General features: G+C 38.8%; 1 protein-coding gene across 3 annotated transcripts; it reads right to left on the bottom strand.

Annotated features, from left to right (window-relative positions):
• Positions 1-157: 157 nt before the first annotated feature.
• Positions 158-16977, bottom strand: ATP6V0A2 (ATPase H+ transporting V0 subunit a2). Of its 3 annotated transcripts, XM_030502512.1 has the most exons (20): positions 16715-16977; positions 15373-15451; positions 13911-14008; positions 12951-13088; positions 12287-12387; positions 11449-11575; positions 10601-10683; positions 10167-10260; positions 9633-9845; positions 8937-9087; positions 8024-8163; positions 6904-7061; positions 5201-5291; positions 4784-4902; positions 4120-4330; positions 3573-3692; positions 3218-3337; positions 1926-2043; positions 1150-1321; positions 158-279 (listed from the first exon to the last, which is right to left on the bottom strand). In XM_030502512.1, exons 1-20 carry the CDS (start codon positions 16829-16831, stop codon positions 180-182), a joined length of 2550 nt encoding a protein of 849 aa, XP_030358372.1. In that variant the 5' UTR covers positions 16832-16977; the 3' UTR covers positions 158-179. The 3 variants fall into 3 exon arrangements, with proteins under 3 accessions (XP_030358372.1, XP_030358374.1, XP_030358373.1); XM_030502514.1 differs by lacking the exon at positions 15373-15451 and having other exon boundaries at positions 16715-16796; XM_030502513.1 differs by lacking the exons at positions 158-279; positions 1150-1321; positions 1926-2043; positions 3218-3337 and having other exon boundaries at positions 3615-3692; positions 4071-4330; positions 16715-16974.
• Between the last annotated feature and the right edge of the window lie 388 nt (positions 16978-17365).

Here is a 17365-nt window from a genome sequence, read left to right as displayed (position 1 = left end):
AGATGCTCCAGATCTGCTGTGTATTCCTATGGGAGGTATATATTACCGAATTATTTGGCTGCATTATAAGGCAATCAGTGGAAAAACACTTTGTCCTACAAGAAACCATTCAGAGGTGAGATCCAATCACACGATTATTTGCAGACAATTCCAAACATTTCTGCTGACAGCAGCCAAACTTATGCCGTATCTTTATTAAAATGTAAAGAAATGTGCTTAAAAGAGAAAGGCGTAAACTTGTATCCTCCACCAGAGTAGAATTTGTTCTGAAATTCCACCCTGAAATGAGAAAAAAAAGAATCTGTGATTAATACAAAATGACTGGTTGTCAAGGAACAAAACTGTGCAACACAAAAAGCTCAACAAAACCAATCCTAATCCTGTCACTTATGCTTTCTGTGCAGCTACTAGCAGAGTCCCAAGCAAATTTCATGCTTGCCAAGAGACCCAAACACACCAACATTGTGCTGCAATGGTTTGTTTCTTATTTCTTACTAATTTGTTTCCTAGTTAACTGCAGTTAACTGTTTTGCAAACATCCAATATCACGAGGACACTATAATGCATACAGCTCTGCCTCACATTTGCCTTTTCTTATACTGTAGATTTCATTAGGTTTCAAACTAAATATTCTCTGAATCCACTCAGATGTGCAGCTCATGATTGTAAGAAAGGATTCAAATACTTAAGGGTTGGCAGGCCCACTTTGGCAAAAATTTTGCTGACTAATACATATAAGTGTTCTGTTGAACCAAATAAATAAAATGGACTGAAGCCATTTTGTGATATAACCAATTGAAATTAAAAATACTTACCCGCATTATTAATATTCTGTAGTGCAAAAAACTGCAATACTATACATCAAATGTACTCACAGTTTGCACCAAAATGAACTCTAAATGTGGTTGAGGTTAATACGCATTATAAGCCAATATAATAGTTGAAGTTACTGAAAATATTCCAGAGGAACAAGCATATTCAACTAACAAGCTGTTTATTTAATATTATTAAATATATCTATTACAGTAGCATAAGGCTGTTGAAATTTAAGCTTTTATTTTTAACAAGACACCTAATATTCTGACCAAAAAAATCCCTCTTAAACAAGCCAGTATATGCAAAAGTGGTATAAACAGAAAATGAACTTACCAGTGAAGTCGTATAGCATGGAGAAAAGCAGAAAGCCCCTCCATGACCAGAAGAATAAAAACTGTTAGCACAGCAAAAAAGGCTAGAACAGGGACTAGCAGTAAGACACCATAGGTCGTATCCACACGAAGACCCACTCTCATCACCATTTGCCATAGAACTTCTGATAACTCTGTAAAAACAGTTTTCCAAATTAGTGTTGATAATGGATACATCCACAGGGTGAGCTACTCTGACCTGCATTCTAGTTTAAATGATAGTACAGGATCTGCTGAACATAGGAACTATAAGCAGTCATCCCCTTTCCCCCCACACCCAAGTTAGTTGCCCCTCTCCTTCCCTTCCCTGAAATACTTAAAGGTACATCTCAGTTTCAGAATAAGATGTACTGATGGCAACATTTTAAGCCATGACACTAAGTCTTTACCAAGTACCTAAATACTTCCAAACTAGTCAATGAATGGAAAATAGGAAATGGTACCGTGGCTACTGGTACACTATTATGGGAGGGAACACTGTGCTCAGATCATCGGCCTTTTTACAAGACAGAGCAATCAATGAAGAGAATTACTAGATTCTAAACAGTAAGTCACAATTTTAGCTTGGGGGCTTTCCATAGATCATGATTAGTTTAAAGAAGGAGTTTTTATAAATTAAGAAACAGGTAATTTCATAGTAGTATCACTTCAACAGACCAGCCTCCCTGTAACCAGCATTAAAAATCAAGACATGAAAAAAACCACTACCAACCAAGCAAAAAATAAAGCCCCACTTACGTGCATGAGCAAGACTTAATGCCCAGAGTCTCAGATACGAGGCTGTATTAGAAATACATCCTAAACAGTATTCAATGGTATGAATTGCTTGATTCATAAAAACATCTGCAAAATTAAGCTGAAACATAAAAAATACATTTGTATCCATTTAAATAACACAGTGCAGCAACTGCAAAGATTAATATACATGGAAGAAGAATTCCATTAAGGGGTAATACACTGATTTCATATCAAGCAAATAAAGATCAGCTATGTTTAAGATCCTTATTACAGAGACATTAAAAAACTAGATGCTATGGTTTTCCAGTTAGTTTCCCCAGTAACTTCGTGGATAGATAAAATGAATGCAATTTATGTTTTCCACAAGGAATATGATCTAACACTTGAAAACTCTAAGCAGTAAAACCAGCTGTTGTTCTAATTCCCATTCTATTGAGGTCATAAGCTTACCATGTTAATTTTTGCATCTTTAAAACCAGGATTAATTATTAGTAATGCTACTGCTAGAAAAATAACTACAATAATACTGTATACTCTGAATATTCATACTTGCTGCTAACAAAGAGTTCCAAGACTAATATTACCACAAATTTCAACGCTTACTTTGTATGGAACAATGACACATTTTACTTAAGCAAACAATTCTTCTATTTACTATAATAAAAAGCACGAGTCTACTACCCCAGTGAAGCAAGTCCCATACATAGTCTGCATATTGGGAAACTGAAACGATTTTTTGTCTTTGAATTCACATGAAATCAGAGGAATCAGTTAAGACCTTTAAAACTTTGCCCAAACTAAACAACAGCAATAGCTGTGGACTGTTGCCCAGGTCTCCAACCCCCATAATCCCCATCATTAGATGTTATTTGCAGACATAGAAAGACTTTTGTCTGGATGAAAAACCAAGATTAATTAACAGGAAACTGAGCAGTCATCCTTTTGCCTTAATTTTAAGAACCCATACAACCATACAAAACCCACAATTTTTATCCCACTCTTTACGTTAAGAAAACTGCTCTTAGATGCAAAGCCTATAGACACAAATAAACCACTCCTCTGTTCTCCACTTCAGACAGACTGTGGTTTACTGTAGCAATCTGAATATACCAAGAAATAATGAGAAAATAGCACACACAAAACTAAGTTGCACTCAGGCATTAAGGTCTTTGTAAAAGCTCAGCTGATTTTCTTGAAAACCTCCAGGAACTCTGCACAGGTTATCTTCTTGATTTTCCACTTCTAATTTGCTTTTAAGGACATACAAGATACAGACTCAGTTAAAGCATTACCTCCTCTCCTTCCACCTCTCTGTGCCCACTATCCAAATGACTGCTTCCTTCTTCTACATCGTGACATCTCAGCAGAGAAAGTTCTTCTTCACTTTCTTTTCGAACGAGCTTGTAGCCACTCTACAAAATGGAAACATGTCTTCAAGCGGACTGCCAGTGTTGTGTTTAAAATGTATTTAAAGCAGTTGCAGGCAAAGGCAAAAAGAGAGCTAAAGGACTAAAGTTCTATTATGCATTACAGTCAAAAACTTCCCTAGTTGAATAGAAATGTATCTAGTAAGGACGCCACAGGCAATACAACACCAGCTGAATTCTTCTATACTGAAGAAATGTGCAACTGTCTCCCAGTACTTACCCTGTACATTCTAATGCCTCGGCCTCCACTGTGCAACCAATATAAATAAAGTGGTTTGCCAAAAAGCATTACAGGAACAGAAAGAAAAGCAATAGTAAGTAAAAACCTCTGCAGAGCAATCTGTTGGAGGAAGAAAGAAAAAATTAGATTAGATCACAGAATCAAAAGCTGGAAAAGCCTTCCCATTTTCCTTTAAAGGCCTGTTTGGACATAAGAAAAATGCTACTGATTCAGCTCCAAACTGAACATGCATGTAAGTATTTTACTTAACCAGACCTTTTAATTAGGGTACTCTTCAGGATTGGGTTGTATATTAAGGCGTTACTGACATTCAGTTTAGTAAGATTATTTACAGCGCAGTCACTACACAAAATCTTACAATCAATTAAAGAGTAAATATGTTATTGAATCGTGTATTCAATTTCCCCTTAGTCTGATAACACTCCCCTTCCCAGGGGACACTCAGCCATCAGCCTTTCATGACTGGCAAAGTGTTATCTGCACAGGGGACACGGGATCTTCAGAAGCTTGTAAGAACACTGCTAACCTGTCCAGTGTAGAAGGGCTCTGTTTCACCACCAGTAAACAGGAACATGTTAATAAATTGAATTAGAATACTAGGAGCAGATGTAGAGTTCTCTGCAGAGTACGCCAACCATTTGAAGAAGATCATAAACACAAGGTAGCCAAAGATGCACATCATGAATAAAAGTTCAGGAAGAAAAACCAAATAAATATTATACTTCTTCTTGAAATGCCTGTAAGGAAAAATGGGGATGGGGGAATGAAAAATAAGTTTTACAAAGAAAAATCAAGATAAATACAGGGTCCAAACATGATTTCAATAGAGTACCCAGCACTTTTAAACAGCAAGACTGAAATTACAATCCAGACCTGATTTCTTCATATTCAGTGAAATTTTAATCAAGTATTTCAGTGGAAATCAAGACCATTACAGGCACATATCTCTCTTCAGCAACAAGTGAAATAAAATCTTGTATTAATCAATGTTTTCAGATTTTTTGGCATAACACTGATCCATCATCTTGTTTATGTGAAGGAAGACCTGTCTTTTCTTTTAATATCAATTTTCATAAATACTATTGTGCTGTTTTTAAAGTTGTTCCAGTTCCTCTTACCAGATTAACTGTTATAATCCAAGACTTGACAAAAACTACAATGTTAATATTACCTTAACTTCTTGTACTTACAAGTGGTTAAATACCCCCAATACAACTCCAAACGTCATGTGGGTAACTCCAAAAATCACAGACATTTTCATCTTGAAAGAGTTTAAAAAACTGAGACGGTTGCTTGCCAAATTCCAGATCTGAAGAAGAGACAAAACCAGCATTAATGAACAGTGTAATAGGGGGAATAAAACTGTATATTTTCTCTATTGGACACCAGAATTCTGCCTCAAACAGGGATCACAACTGAAATGTGAGTTTTGTGAAAGTAGTTAAATCTTTGACTCGTGAAGGGAAAAGCTCTTTTTAAGTGGAGAATGCAAGCAGCAGAAATGTATATTTTCCATAGCTAGATTTAGCTTCCTCATACACATAACAGAGCCCAATTTACAAATGGCTGATCACCACAAATGGATAATTTAAACAAATAGAACTAACCGGATCAATTCCAAAGGGATAAGCTCCATTGTACACACCAGAAACATTTGGATCCAGTGCTAAATAACGGTTAGACTTCAGATCCTCAAGACTGCAGGGAAAGGTAAACACCATCAGACCTGATGTTTCAACAAAGTAACAACACATACTTTCAATTCTGCAGGACACTGCTGCTGCTTTCCTTGAGATGACTTGCTCACCCACTGTCAGACTTCTAAGAGAATAAAAGGATTTCTAAGCACAACGGGCCTGGCTAATAAAAAACAATAGATTATAGAAATCTCTAGGAACTCAGAGTCTGGGCTTAATTTGCACTGTCTTTGAAATGAACATTTCTGGATTTTATTCCTCATTCCCCTAGAATGGAAAGTTTCATTTAAAAAGCTCACAATTTGGTTTCATATAAAATTCACTAACACCCAAGAATAATTGGTATCTTTTTTCCCTTTTGCATTTGGGTGAGTTTCCACTCTAATAACACAGCGCTCACAACCTGTTCACATTTTAACCAAAGTCAGTGGTTTGGTCTCTATTTTAAACCACTTCCTGGTTTTGAGGCAAAACGAGATGCAAGCTGTGAACATATAAATACCGAAGGGCCATGACACCTCACAACACTGAGGTTATCTCACTTCATGAAAGGGTAGGTTTGACAATTCACACAGCCTACTTTTTTCTTTTTTTAAGCTATCAAGAAAAGCTGTGCAGAGATTAATGATTGATGGGTAATTTCTTTTGTGAATTGTTGATTTCTTTACAGCAGATGCTAATGCTGTTTGGTTGTTCATTCCAGAAGCATGACCTAGGATAAATTTCTCTAAAACTGGCCCTGTGTTTTCTATTCCTTTCACAACCTGGTACATATATATATATATATATTTTTTCAGAAACCTCTCCTGGAAAATACAGTAATTGGAAACAAACTAAAACCATCAGCATAAAGACAAACCATAGCACAGGAGGCAGTGCACTTCGTATGAATAAAAACGATGCACAAGACAAAGCCCTAGTGCCTTCTGTTAGGATTTTTCCAATACTGCTGAAGTGTGCAGACATTCCTAAGAACACCTTTGTGAGACTACAAAAAACAAGATGCAAAACACACCCAAGATGATTTAGAAACTGAATAAACCCTCAAAATACCACTTCATAAAGTTAGGTGCAAGTTCTTAATACCAATTAAAAGATACTATGCCAGCTGAAGTTTTTAATCACTAGAAGTTGTTAGCTAGCATATAGCATTAGGGTATTGCAACAGAATCTGTTCCAAAGACGACTGATGGTCATCTATACCAAATGATAATACTCTAGAAAACATTCCAGGTCATGTAAATCCACTAAGGCAGTACTGATAAAGATGAGATTAACCCAATACATTGACTGAATTAAATATTCAAATTCTAATAGTAGTTTTGCAAAAAATTGTGTTCTCTCTGGATTTCCCAATTTAAGATCATGGGCAATTTGATTTTTTGTTTTTAAATAACTATTCCTGCCTTTATTTATTCTAAGCTTAGACCTATCACTTGGCCCTTAGTGCACTAGAGCTTGCTACCAAAACCTCCTGGATTTTGCTAGATTTCACTACATTTACTTACTACTCTTAATATAAGGATGGTTAAATTGGGTGAGCAAAAGGGTTAAACTATTGCAGGAAGTACATTATTGGTTTAATGGTATAGCAAACAGAGGCTGCTACTCACCGCCAAACCCTCTGTTCAAACATTGCAGAAACATTCCATCCAGAACCAAATATATTTACTGACTTTGAAAAACAGTCATTATAGATCAATCCAGTGTATACAGAAAACAGACCCATTAATAAAAGAACATATCGGCCTTCAAATAACATTTTCATTATCTGTAAATATTGGAAAGAAGAAAAAAAAAAAGAGATCATCATGTGCCATGTGAGCAATTGTTATCTGGACATTTCTAAGATAAACGCATATTTGCCATAGAAAGAATTCTAAAAACTCTTGTGAACAGTCATTAAGGAATATGAAGAAGAGGCCAATCAAAACTTAACACAGAGAATTTTGCTTGAAGCACGTGAATATGCAATTTATAATGTCAGCCACCAAAAATGTGTGCAATTCAGCTCCCCACATTCACAGCTTTATATGACAGTGATTTATACAGAAAGGTTTACATGTGTTAGGAAACAGAGCTAGCAGCAAGCATATTCTGAAAGACAATTGTGGTTTAAATGGAATGCAGAGATTTGAAATCCTCATGCAAGTTCCCATGACACAAACTGACTTTTCTCATTGGCACCATTACACTTAATAGTCTTTTTAATCCACGTTTCCTTCCTGGAAAGTGTTTTCACTGGAAACTAGTTTTCAAGAAGTTAAGACATTTGCAGCCATTCTTAAATATAATTCTAATGAGAGATGCAGGGGTTCCTGCATTCCAACCCCATATGATGAAAAAATTACTTAAGTTTAATATATTTCGAGCTGCAACTCCTTTTCAGAAACAAGAAATAATCATTTTATCTTCAACATTAGTCACTGTAATCACATGCTGTAAAACCTATCACTGAGTAGCCCTAGCAGAAGGAAAGATAAGGCCAACGGTATCAACTAATCTTTGTCAGTCTTTCATTGCAACTTGATTATTTCTGCCCTTTCAAAAAAAGTGACTAGTTTGTTAAGGTATCACATTAATCTTGAGCAATCAAACACAGGAAATCCTGCAACAAAGGAAAAAACCCAGTCTAACACATGTGCTATAAATAGCGGTTTTCAGAAACACAGTAACTATTCAACTGAAGTTATCTTGCTGGATGGGAAGTAAATTATTTCTAATTCCTTTTACCTCATCTTGTGATCTTTGTAATCTAGGGTGGTTTTCATAGAGGATTGTCAGGAGTGCAAATATGAACATTAGTAGGCCATGCCCAAAGTCTCCAAACATAACCGCAAACAGGAAGGGAAAAGTGATGATGGTATAGAGAGCTGGAATGACAACAGAACAGATTTCAGGTGTATAGCACAGCAGATGACATTGCTCTCTGAATTATGCCTAAGCAATCCAACTACTTTAACCTCTCAAACACTTCTCAGCTTTAAGTTTGAAAGACATTTCACCCCCCACGCTATAAATATAACTCGGTTTAGAGCTTGCTTATTGTGTATCCCTTAGTAACAAGAACTCTGCAGTTGAGCATTAGCTGGCAATTCTGAGGATGGCAATATGAGCCCACGAAATAAAACCCAGACAGTTTTTCCATGGCTATTTTGGCTCTGTATTATAATGTACATTCTCCTGTACAGTATGACAGAGTCAACATAGCTACAAAAATCCATAAGGACATTAAACTAACTGGGCTATACAACAAGTTGCATTTTTCCAAGCTATGAGCTCCATGCTTCAGGAAGATCAACAGCCATTACCAAAGTTTTATTTTTTCCCCCTAAGTATCTTATCTTACCCAAAAGTAAAACATATAAAGAAACACTGTTATATATATATAAAACATATAAAGAAACAGCTGTTATCAGTATCTCCAGTGCTAAAATAACTCATCAAAATAGAATCCCACCTTACTGTTTGGAGGACCACTTGTAGTTTTGATGAGCTATGGTAATTTTGGAACAGCTACTAATAAGCAGTATAGTTGTCACGATTTTGCCTTTACTAGTGTCTAATTCAGCAAGATATTTAAACACATGACAAGGGGAGCAGTAATGATAGCACAGCTCACAGTTCAGGTTTCAGAAGGACAAACCTGGATTCACTTCCCCATAGTTTCCAACTCCATAAGCATCGACAATGTTTTGGAACCCTGAGGTGAATTTATTGGTGCGTATCAAAGTTGGAGGAGGTTGTGTTGTGGGGATGGTGTTCATGAATGAAGAAACTGTAGCTCCACTCTTCCTCTAGTTACAGACAGAAAGAAGATACATTTATATAAAAACTCAGCAGATGCTTGATCTAATCAAAATGAACACGCTTCCTCTATTAGCAGTTTCACTGATCCTGTAACATCCTTAAATTAAGCCCCAAGTTTAATACTTATCACTTTGTGTCTAAAAACTTACATTAATCTTTTCCTTTGGTAAGGCTACTTATGCACAGTGTTCTAATCCTTACTTTATATGAAACATCAGATGAGACTCATCACTCAGTATTATAAAACATTTATTACTAAAACTTCTCTCCTATAAAACAAGACAACAGAGCTTGCTCTCAACACAACACAAGGGAATTAGCACCTCTGACTTGACTCCAAATAGCATTGTGAGCCCAGTCACACTTGGGTCCAACACAGAAGTTATTCAAGGGAAAAAATACTAAAAGCACACACCACCACCACCACCCATGACCTACTTTTAGCCTATTTTAAATAGCTATACAGATAAGGAAAGAAAACAATTAGTTCAAGCCAACAGTTTTAACACCAGTGAGCATTCAGCTGACTTACTGAACCTTCCTCCAATGCATGGCGCAGACTTGGCAAATCAGCCACTGGACACCAAACCTCAGCAATTAAACATTTATTTGTGACATCAAAACTGCACAGGTTGAGTACATGATATATGGCTTTCATCTTCTTCACTTGGATAACCCATGTATAGATGGATTCAGACGCTTTACACAAGACTTGGCGTAAGTAATCCTCAGTTTTATGCAGCACCTTTGTCCAAGAGAAAACCAAAAGGATTTAATTGAAAATGTAACAGTGGTTTTGTAAACCACAGACAGAGCACCTAATATTTGTCCAATGACAGATTACATTTGCAGGAGGGCACACTAACCACTGCTTAAAACAGAAGGCAAAGCCAAGTACCCTGAACTTCAACAGATACATGCAACACAGACCAGGGACGTGACATACAGTCATGTGCAGATCCAAAGCCAATGTATTTTAGAACCATATTCATCTATTTAATGAATATATGAAATTATTTCCTATGGTGCAATAAGTACAGCAAAAGGAATACTGTTATTTACTCACAGTATGAAGATCCTGAATACGAACATTTAGTCCTTCCACAACTGCCCTGCGCTCCTCCATGCTGTTTGGGTAGGGATATACATGACAGTGATAGCTACAGGAAAACAAGTTTGTGTTAAATAACCAACTAACCCAGAACAAACCACCAACCCCATGCCTTAGTCAAATCTGCAACACGCCATTTAATAACCACGGAACAGACTCAACTGAGAGAGCCAGTATTTTGCCTGTGCTTAATAAGGACTGCAGCTAAAATGACTCATACATTTATTTCTACATTGCATAATGATAAAGCTAGATGCAAGGAGGGGGAAACAAATCTAACTTCAGAAAGCTTGCCTAAAAATCAACACTAAAAATCAAGGAAGGGGAGAAACTAAAAAGCAAATAACTCAGGTATAAGGAAATTATGCATATTAAGTTTTACTTCTTACCAGTCACAAATCTTCTTAACTTTCTGGCCAATCTGTTCACCCCAATAGGATACTAAAAAAACAAACCATTTTGTGGTGTCGCCCTAAAAAAACCCAAGGAAGTTGTGTTGATGAGGTTCGTATTTAACCAACAACTCCAATGTCATATAGAGCAAAATAACAATTTGAGTAATTAGAAAAAGTTGTGTGAGTAGCATTAACTTTGCACCATTTTAGTGAAAATCAAAATAGAAAATTGAAGTGTTCAAACATCTCAGTTTTTGCTATATTAAAGAAAAACAGAAACAGTTTTCAGTGAAAATAAGAGATTAAATTTTATTATCTCAATTATTAGCACCAAAAAAATCTTCAAAACCTAAAATGTTACAAATTAGACTTGAAGCACTCAAAAGTGTCAGATGAGGCAGCCCCAACTGCTGATTCGCACAGTGAATTCTTTAAGTTCAGAGAAAAAACTTCATAGAAGACCAACTTTTTTTCCTCAACTACTGAATGAACAAGTAAAATGACTACCAAAAGGTCTGTACAGACCTAGTTAATAAATATCCAAGCAGCCATTTTTGCCATATATTTTGATCAAGGTAGTCAACCATAAAGTCACTGCTATTCCACAGTAAAGTTCTGCACTCATCAAGCTGAACCGTGATAAATTTAATTGCCACTCCAATAGTTATGGTGGCATCAAGACCTCTAATTTTGAAGTCTGACAAGTTCTAATACTTTAAAATAGTTTTCCCTTCAAGGGCACTGGGAAATAATTCACGTTCAGTACAGGCAAAGCTGAGCACAACTCTCCCAAGTCTTAAAAGTACAAACAAAATGAACTGGTAGTTGTAATGTTTACTCACTGTATCTGGATCTTCGAGACACTCATCCAACTCTGCATATGTAAGAATAGTGTAGCCTTTACAGACTCTCCACAGCATTTTCTCAAATGCTTCCACTTTTGCCATGTGAACTAATCCAGATATGAACCTATGGAAAAAGAAAAAATTGAAAAATAACCTCAAATCCACTAGAAGAATTAAAAACCCAAGAGTACATCATCGCTCAGGATCACATAGTCGCTAATTTAACATCTGCCACCTCTAGTGAAAGAAGCACCACCCAAAACAGAAATTAACTGGCATATAAAATAGACTCAATTTCTATTTGGAAACAGACAGACTGAAACCTGAGCACAGAACTAGTTATATTTGATTTATTCCTCTCTGTGATAGTAAGGTTCTTAAATTTTTCTTGATAAGATATTCTCTCAATTGTGTTGCAGAGAGCAGTATCCATACATCTTTTTAAAGGCAAGTAGGCAATACCGTTAATAACGTTGCATTTACAGCTGCCACTGCCAAGTGACTAAAATACTCTGTGTTTTTCCTAGAAAAACAGAGTTTGAACGGCAGAAGAAAGTTCTGACTTAGAGATTTTCCTTATCAGACATACTTAGTTTGATGGAAGTTTTGTGACAGTTTTTCTGGCACTGTCCTACTGATCTCTTCAAATAATCCAATTTTGTTACAAAGGAAAGATTTTTAGCCTGTCTAAAACTGTTTGGTTCATGTGAAGTCACTACAGTCACACTACAGTCCATCTTTCAAGAAAACAGCCTATTATTTACAGCAGCTCATCAAGCAGGTTTGGAACAGCCCACGCTGACAACCTGCTGTACGCAGACTGACCCATACTTACCCCAGCTTGGCACCCAGTCTGTGCATGCAGTTGTAATCCACCAGTGGCTCACTCTCCACCGATGGAAATTCTTCATAATTTACATGTAATTGGGATTCATACTAGCAAATGAAAGAAAGAAAGGCCACTCATAGCTTTCAGGGAAAAAAAACAAGCAACAACTTCCATTCATTTCTTATTCTAAAGAAGAAATTAAGTAAATTATTTCAATAAAACCAACATAAACCCCTTTCCTGTGTTCACTTCAGACAACAGAGATTTTGGGATCTCAAGTGCTCTGCTCTTAGCAACGATAGTGTTGCAGAAGTTACATGGTTAACTTCCTAGCACAACTTATGCATCAAAATAACACAAATACACCTTCATTTTCAATTGGCATCAGCAGTAACATTCAGGCAATTCATCAAAGAAATGCCAAAGATGCCAGAACTCCTCTAAATTCAGGGCTGTGCTTTGCTACGTACAGGAGCAGAGTGTAGCCCAGGAGTTTGCCATCTCTAGGTACTCCTAAAGATGGCAAATTATTTGATGTTATTATTTGAGCACAAATAATAACAAACAAGGTAAAGCACCATAAAGCCCAACACCAAGTCACACACTTGACTAACAGCAGGCAACAGAAAGGCCACGACACACAATCCTTGCCAAACAACAGGAGCAGTACCTCAGATGTTCTCCTGACAAATCCTTGTGTGACCTCCAACATGCACATGTATTCTGTCAGTTCAAGCAGGTTTTTCCTCAACTTCTCTTTGTTTTTAGTTACTTCCCTCAATTCTGTCTCCAGCTTCTGCAACTGTTCCTAAGAGACGGAGAAAAATTGACATAGAATCAGTTCCACTGTTTTGGCAATTGGGGGACAATTAATTGTAAGCACATGGTAATTTGCCTCAGTGATGGGAGTTTAAGCTCCATAGGTTTTATTCCTCAGTCTGACAAAGATTGCTTTGTATTGAGTACAGTTAATCCTCCACTGGCATCTGTTAAGTCTTCTGTTCTGCCCCTAATTTGTGTCTAAGCTCAGTAATGCAGACTTGGAATCAGAACTTCAGATAGTACATGGTGGAAGACACCTATCTATTCTTTTAATGGAATTACAGCAAAACAGAGAATCATTCAAAATTATATCTGCATTTTACAAGCTTCTACTTCTAACACAATAGCAGAAAAAGCACTCAGAGAAACAGCCCCGGGTTTTGCAATGCAGCAGAACATGCAGAGCCTTGGGCACATAAAACTCCCACACACCCTGGAAATTTTGGATGCATGAAGAGTCTTAGGTAAGTCCCAAAGCAACAAATGAGGAGGAAGGACTGCATCTACAGACAGCAGTTTCCCTGCAACAGTGTAATACGCCAATCCATCAACACAGAAGAGACAACTGCAAACCCCCTGAGTCAGCTTTGACCCTTTCACAGGAATTTTGTGTCAGTATCAGACCCTCACTGGAGCCTCTGCAGTAACACTGGCAGAAAGAAAAGAAATTGGACAAAAAGGAAAGCAAATGCTCCTGTACCCTCCCTGTAACTTAAGTCAGAAGTAATAAGATAGAAAGAATTAAATTTGAAATACAGTCCCAAGATCCAGGGCTACACTTTCAGCACCTGTTACGTGGAAAAATTACCTGGATTTCTAGAATGTGCTTCAGCAAAGGGGCAGGAGGAGCAACATCTCCTTCAGGAAGTGGAATATCCGCTTTTTTAATTTCTTGTACTAAATAGCCTGGAGTGAGAAGAAAAACAGAATCAGAAAGGAAACTGTATTGCCCTGTGCTTCCTAGAATGCTGCATAGCTGACCTTCAGCTGTTCTCGATGGTGCTGATGGCACTGCAGCATCAGGCCCTCACTATTTTATTCATTTTAGCAACAATACACACTGTGGTCTTCAAAAGAGAGGGGCTTATGGAGTGCCAAGAATAAAATCCACAGAAGATCTCTGTCTTGGAAGTTTGCAGAAGATCTTCAGAGTCTTTCACTGAAATTTTCCAACCACAAGTACTTTTTAAGAAGCTTTTAACATTTCATGGTGTCTCTTTGTTGCTGTAAGATAGCACTTTCCATTAACCATCGGCCAGAAATTGACATTTTGCTCACTGAACCATGTTTGGAATAAACAGTGATCAAACAAGGCGGCTTAAGCAACCTTGACAACAAATGCAACTCACACTGGGCATGTAGCAACTAACTACTGGGATGGTTTGGCATGACCAGCACATGCCTCTGATGAGAGATTCCAACAAAAAGAATCCTTCAGTGGTAACTTTTCCTCAGGATATATTGAAGAAATCTGCATCTTGACTGTAATGTTCTACATCCCCTTCTCTATTCATTAACTACCATGTGAATACAACCATTAATAACTTGAGGTACTTTTGAGGGTGCTTGGAAGTTCAATGGTATTGAGTTACAGAACATGAAAAACAAAGTTTATCCTATAGTCAAGGAAACATCCAAAGTAAAGCTTCCATTTTCCCAGTAGAGTTTTAAGCAGTCAATACTGAAATGGTCTCAATTATTTATCAGCAGCACCATTAGCAGCTCTTCTTCACCTCTGAGCTTAAAACCCACCCCAATCCATATTCAGCATATACATGTTGTGTTGTATGTAAATTTTACAGCTCACAAAGCCATGAAACAGAGATCAGTGGGAAAACACTGCAACAGGCTGCCCAGAGCTGAGGGGTCTCCATGTTCAAAATCCCACCAGACGTAGCCCTGGACAACCTGCTCTAGCTGGAGGTTCATGAGGTGATCCAAAGATCCCTTCCAACCTAAACAACTCGAGGCACACTCAAAACTGCTGCAGCAGGATCAAGACAAGTTAAGGAATATATTTGTATGTTCTGATCCAATTCAGTACTACAGACAAGTCATCTCCAGCTCCAAAAAGCTCCACAAAGACTCTACATTTGAGTGTAGTTTCTGTATCTTTTCATACATGTGAAAATTTTATAAGATTCTACAATATGCAGACTGGGAAGATTAAGAAAACCTGTAGCTGAAACCTTCACTGTAGTTCTTTTCAAGTAATGTAAACTTTAATAATGCCACAGATGAGAAAGGGCACACATGAAAAGAAAGCTCACCAAGTATTCTTTCCATTTCTTCACACTTCTTTACTTCATTCACAAATTTTCTCTGAAATACACTTACATTTCGGTTAAGCTGAAGGAGAAGGAAGAAATGCTTATTAGGTATTAAGAACCCACAGCTATTTCTGTGACTTTGTGGAGCCAATTCTGCAGATATTCTATGTGTTCTCTGCTTTTCAGCTAAGAAGGTATGAAAACCTAAAAAGGTTAAGAAGTCTCCAAACAGCCAGGTTGGTTTTATCAAAGCAGAATTATCATTGCCTTTGCTAGCTTTACTCAGCTAAGCAAGTAATGAGATCTACTGGAGACACCATTCCTAATCTTCTTTCTACAGTTTTAAAATACCATTTAACAACTTCAAAGTAACAAAAAACCTTTCTACAAGCAAATTTTATGATGTATTTCCACAAAATCTATTTGAAATGTTGAGTTTTGTAAGAATCTTTTTATGCACGACCCCATACCACAAGCATGGAATGTCTCCAACTATTTATTCAGCTTGTACATCAGAACCACTAATACATTATTTCTGGAATAAACAGTGTGTCAGGAACCTGGAATGGCATCAGAAAGTTAAACATAACCCCCATGTAATGATTCTTACACATCTGTCTCCTCCTACCTGCCATATTTACTAATTAGCTGTTAATTTAAGTTCTCCCTGCTTTCCTTACAATGATTTTGCAACCTATTCTAAAGATAACTTGGACAAAATTCCACAGTCTCAGTCAGCAGGAAAAGACCATATAATTATGATGAGACAATGCAGAAACAAGGTTAATAACTACCCGACCCAATTTTATGTCAGTCAGGCACGTAGTTTCCGCCAAGGTGAATTGCTCCTCCAGGAACAGGCATGGTTTACAGACCAGCGGCCTGTGATGTTGAATTAAAATCTACAGAGCAGCCAAGATGTTTCTATCGAGCTGTCAGTGGGGTGGACATATCTATTAGCTGTGCACACACACACAGAGATTAAAGTCAATGAGGCTTCAAGTGGGTAATGGGCTCTCCCATGCGATCCTACTGCAAAAAACCCTCAAAGTTTAAGCTGCTCCTGGGAGAAAGGTGGGATACAGCATTCCCAAACACCCTCTTCTAGTGTCTCTGGGTAGCTGGGGCTCCACGTTGACTTTCCATCATCCGAATGCGGTACCGTGATTAGCCCCAACGCCTGCAAGTCCAACGGGCAATGGAGCCTTTTACCTTCACCTCCCCAGCCGCGCCTCTCCCTGCTCGGCTTCCCCCGCGCCGCCGGGCCCTTCAGGGTCCTTTTACCCGCCTCATCCACCCAGAGAGCCCCGCCGGGCCCCCGGGCCGCGCCGCCGGTACTCACGTCTCGGAACTCGGCCAGGCCACGCTCGCCCACCTCGCTGAGGCACTCGTAGGCCGAGCCGCTCTGCAGGAAGAGCTGCGCCAGGCACATCGGCTCGCCGCGGAAGAGCGAGCCCATGGCGGGCTGCGGCGGGGGCCGGCGGCGGGGCTCGGCTCAGCGCGGCGGGCGCCGGGGCGGCGCGGAGCGGTGTGCGGCGGCAGCCCGCGGCCCGGCGGCCATGGCGGAGCGCAGCGGCCCAGCCCGCCGCCGGCAGCGCCGACAGCTGCTTCCGGGGGGCGGGGCTGAGGCGGCGGGAGCCCGGGGGGCGGCCTCCCGAGGTAAAGGAGGAGAGAGGAAGGTGGTAGATGGAGACGAGACCCTAGGAAGAAGTTCCTCCCCGTGAGGGTGCTGAGGCGCTGGCACAGGGTGCCCAGAGAAGCTGTGGCTGCCCCATCCCTGGCAGTGGTCAAGGCCAGGTTGGACACAGGGGCTTGGAGCAACCTGCTCTAGTGGAAGGTGTCCCTGCCCGTGGCAGGGGGTTGGAGCTGGATGAGCGTTAAGGTCCCTTCAACCCAAACCAGTCTGGGATTCTATTAAATGTTTTCTCTACCGTGTTGCTCAGATCACACAGGGGTTGCCAGTGCAAAGCATTAACTGGAAAAGAGTTACAGA

Source organism: Strigops habroptila, chromosome 11 (genome assembly GCF_004027225.2).
Source record: "Strigops habroptila isolate Jane chromosome 11, bStrHab1.2.pri, whole genome shotgun sequence".
NCBI lineage: Eukaryota > Metazoa > Chordata > Aves > Psittaciformes > Psittacidae > Strigops > Strigops habroptila.
This window is presented reverse-complemented; position numbering and strand designations above follow the sequence as displayed.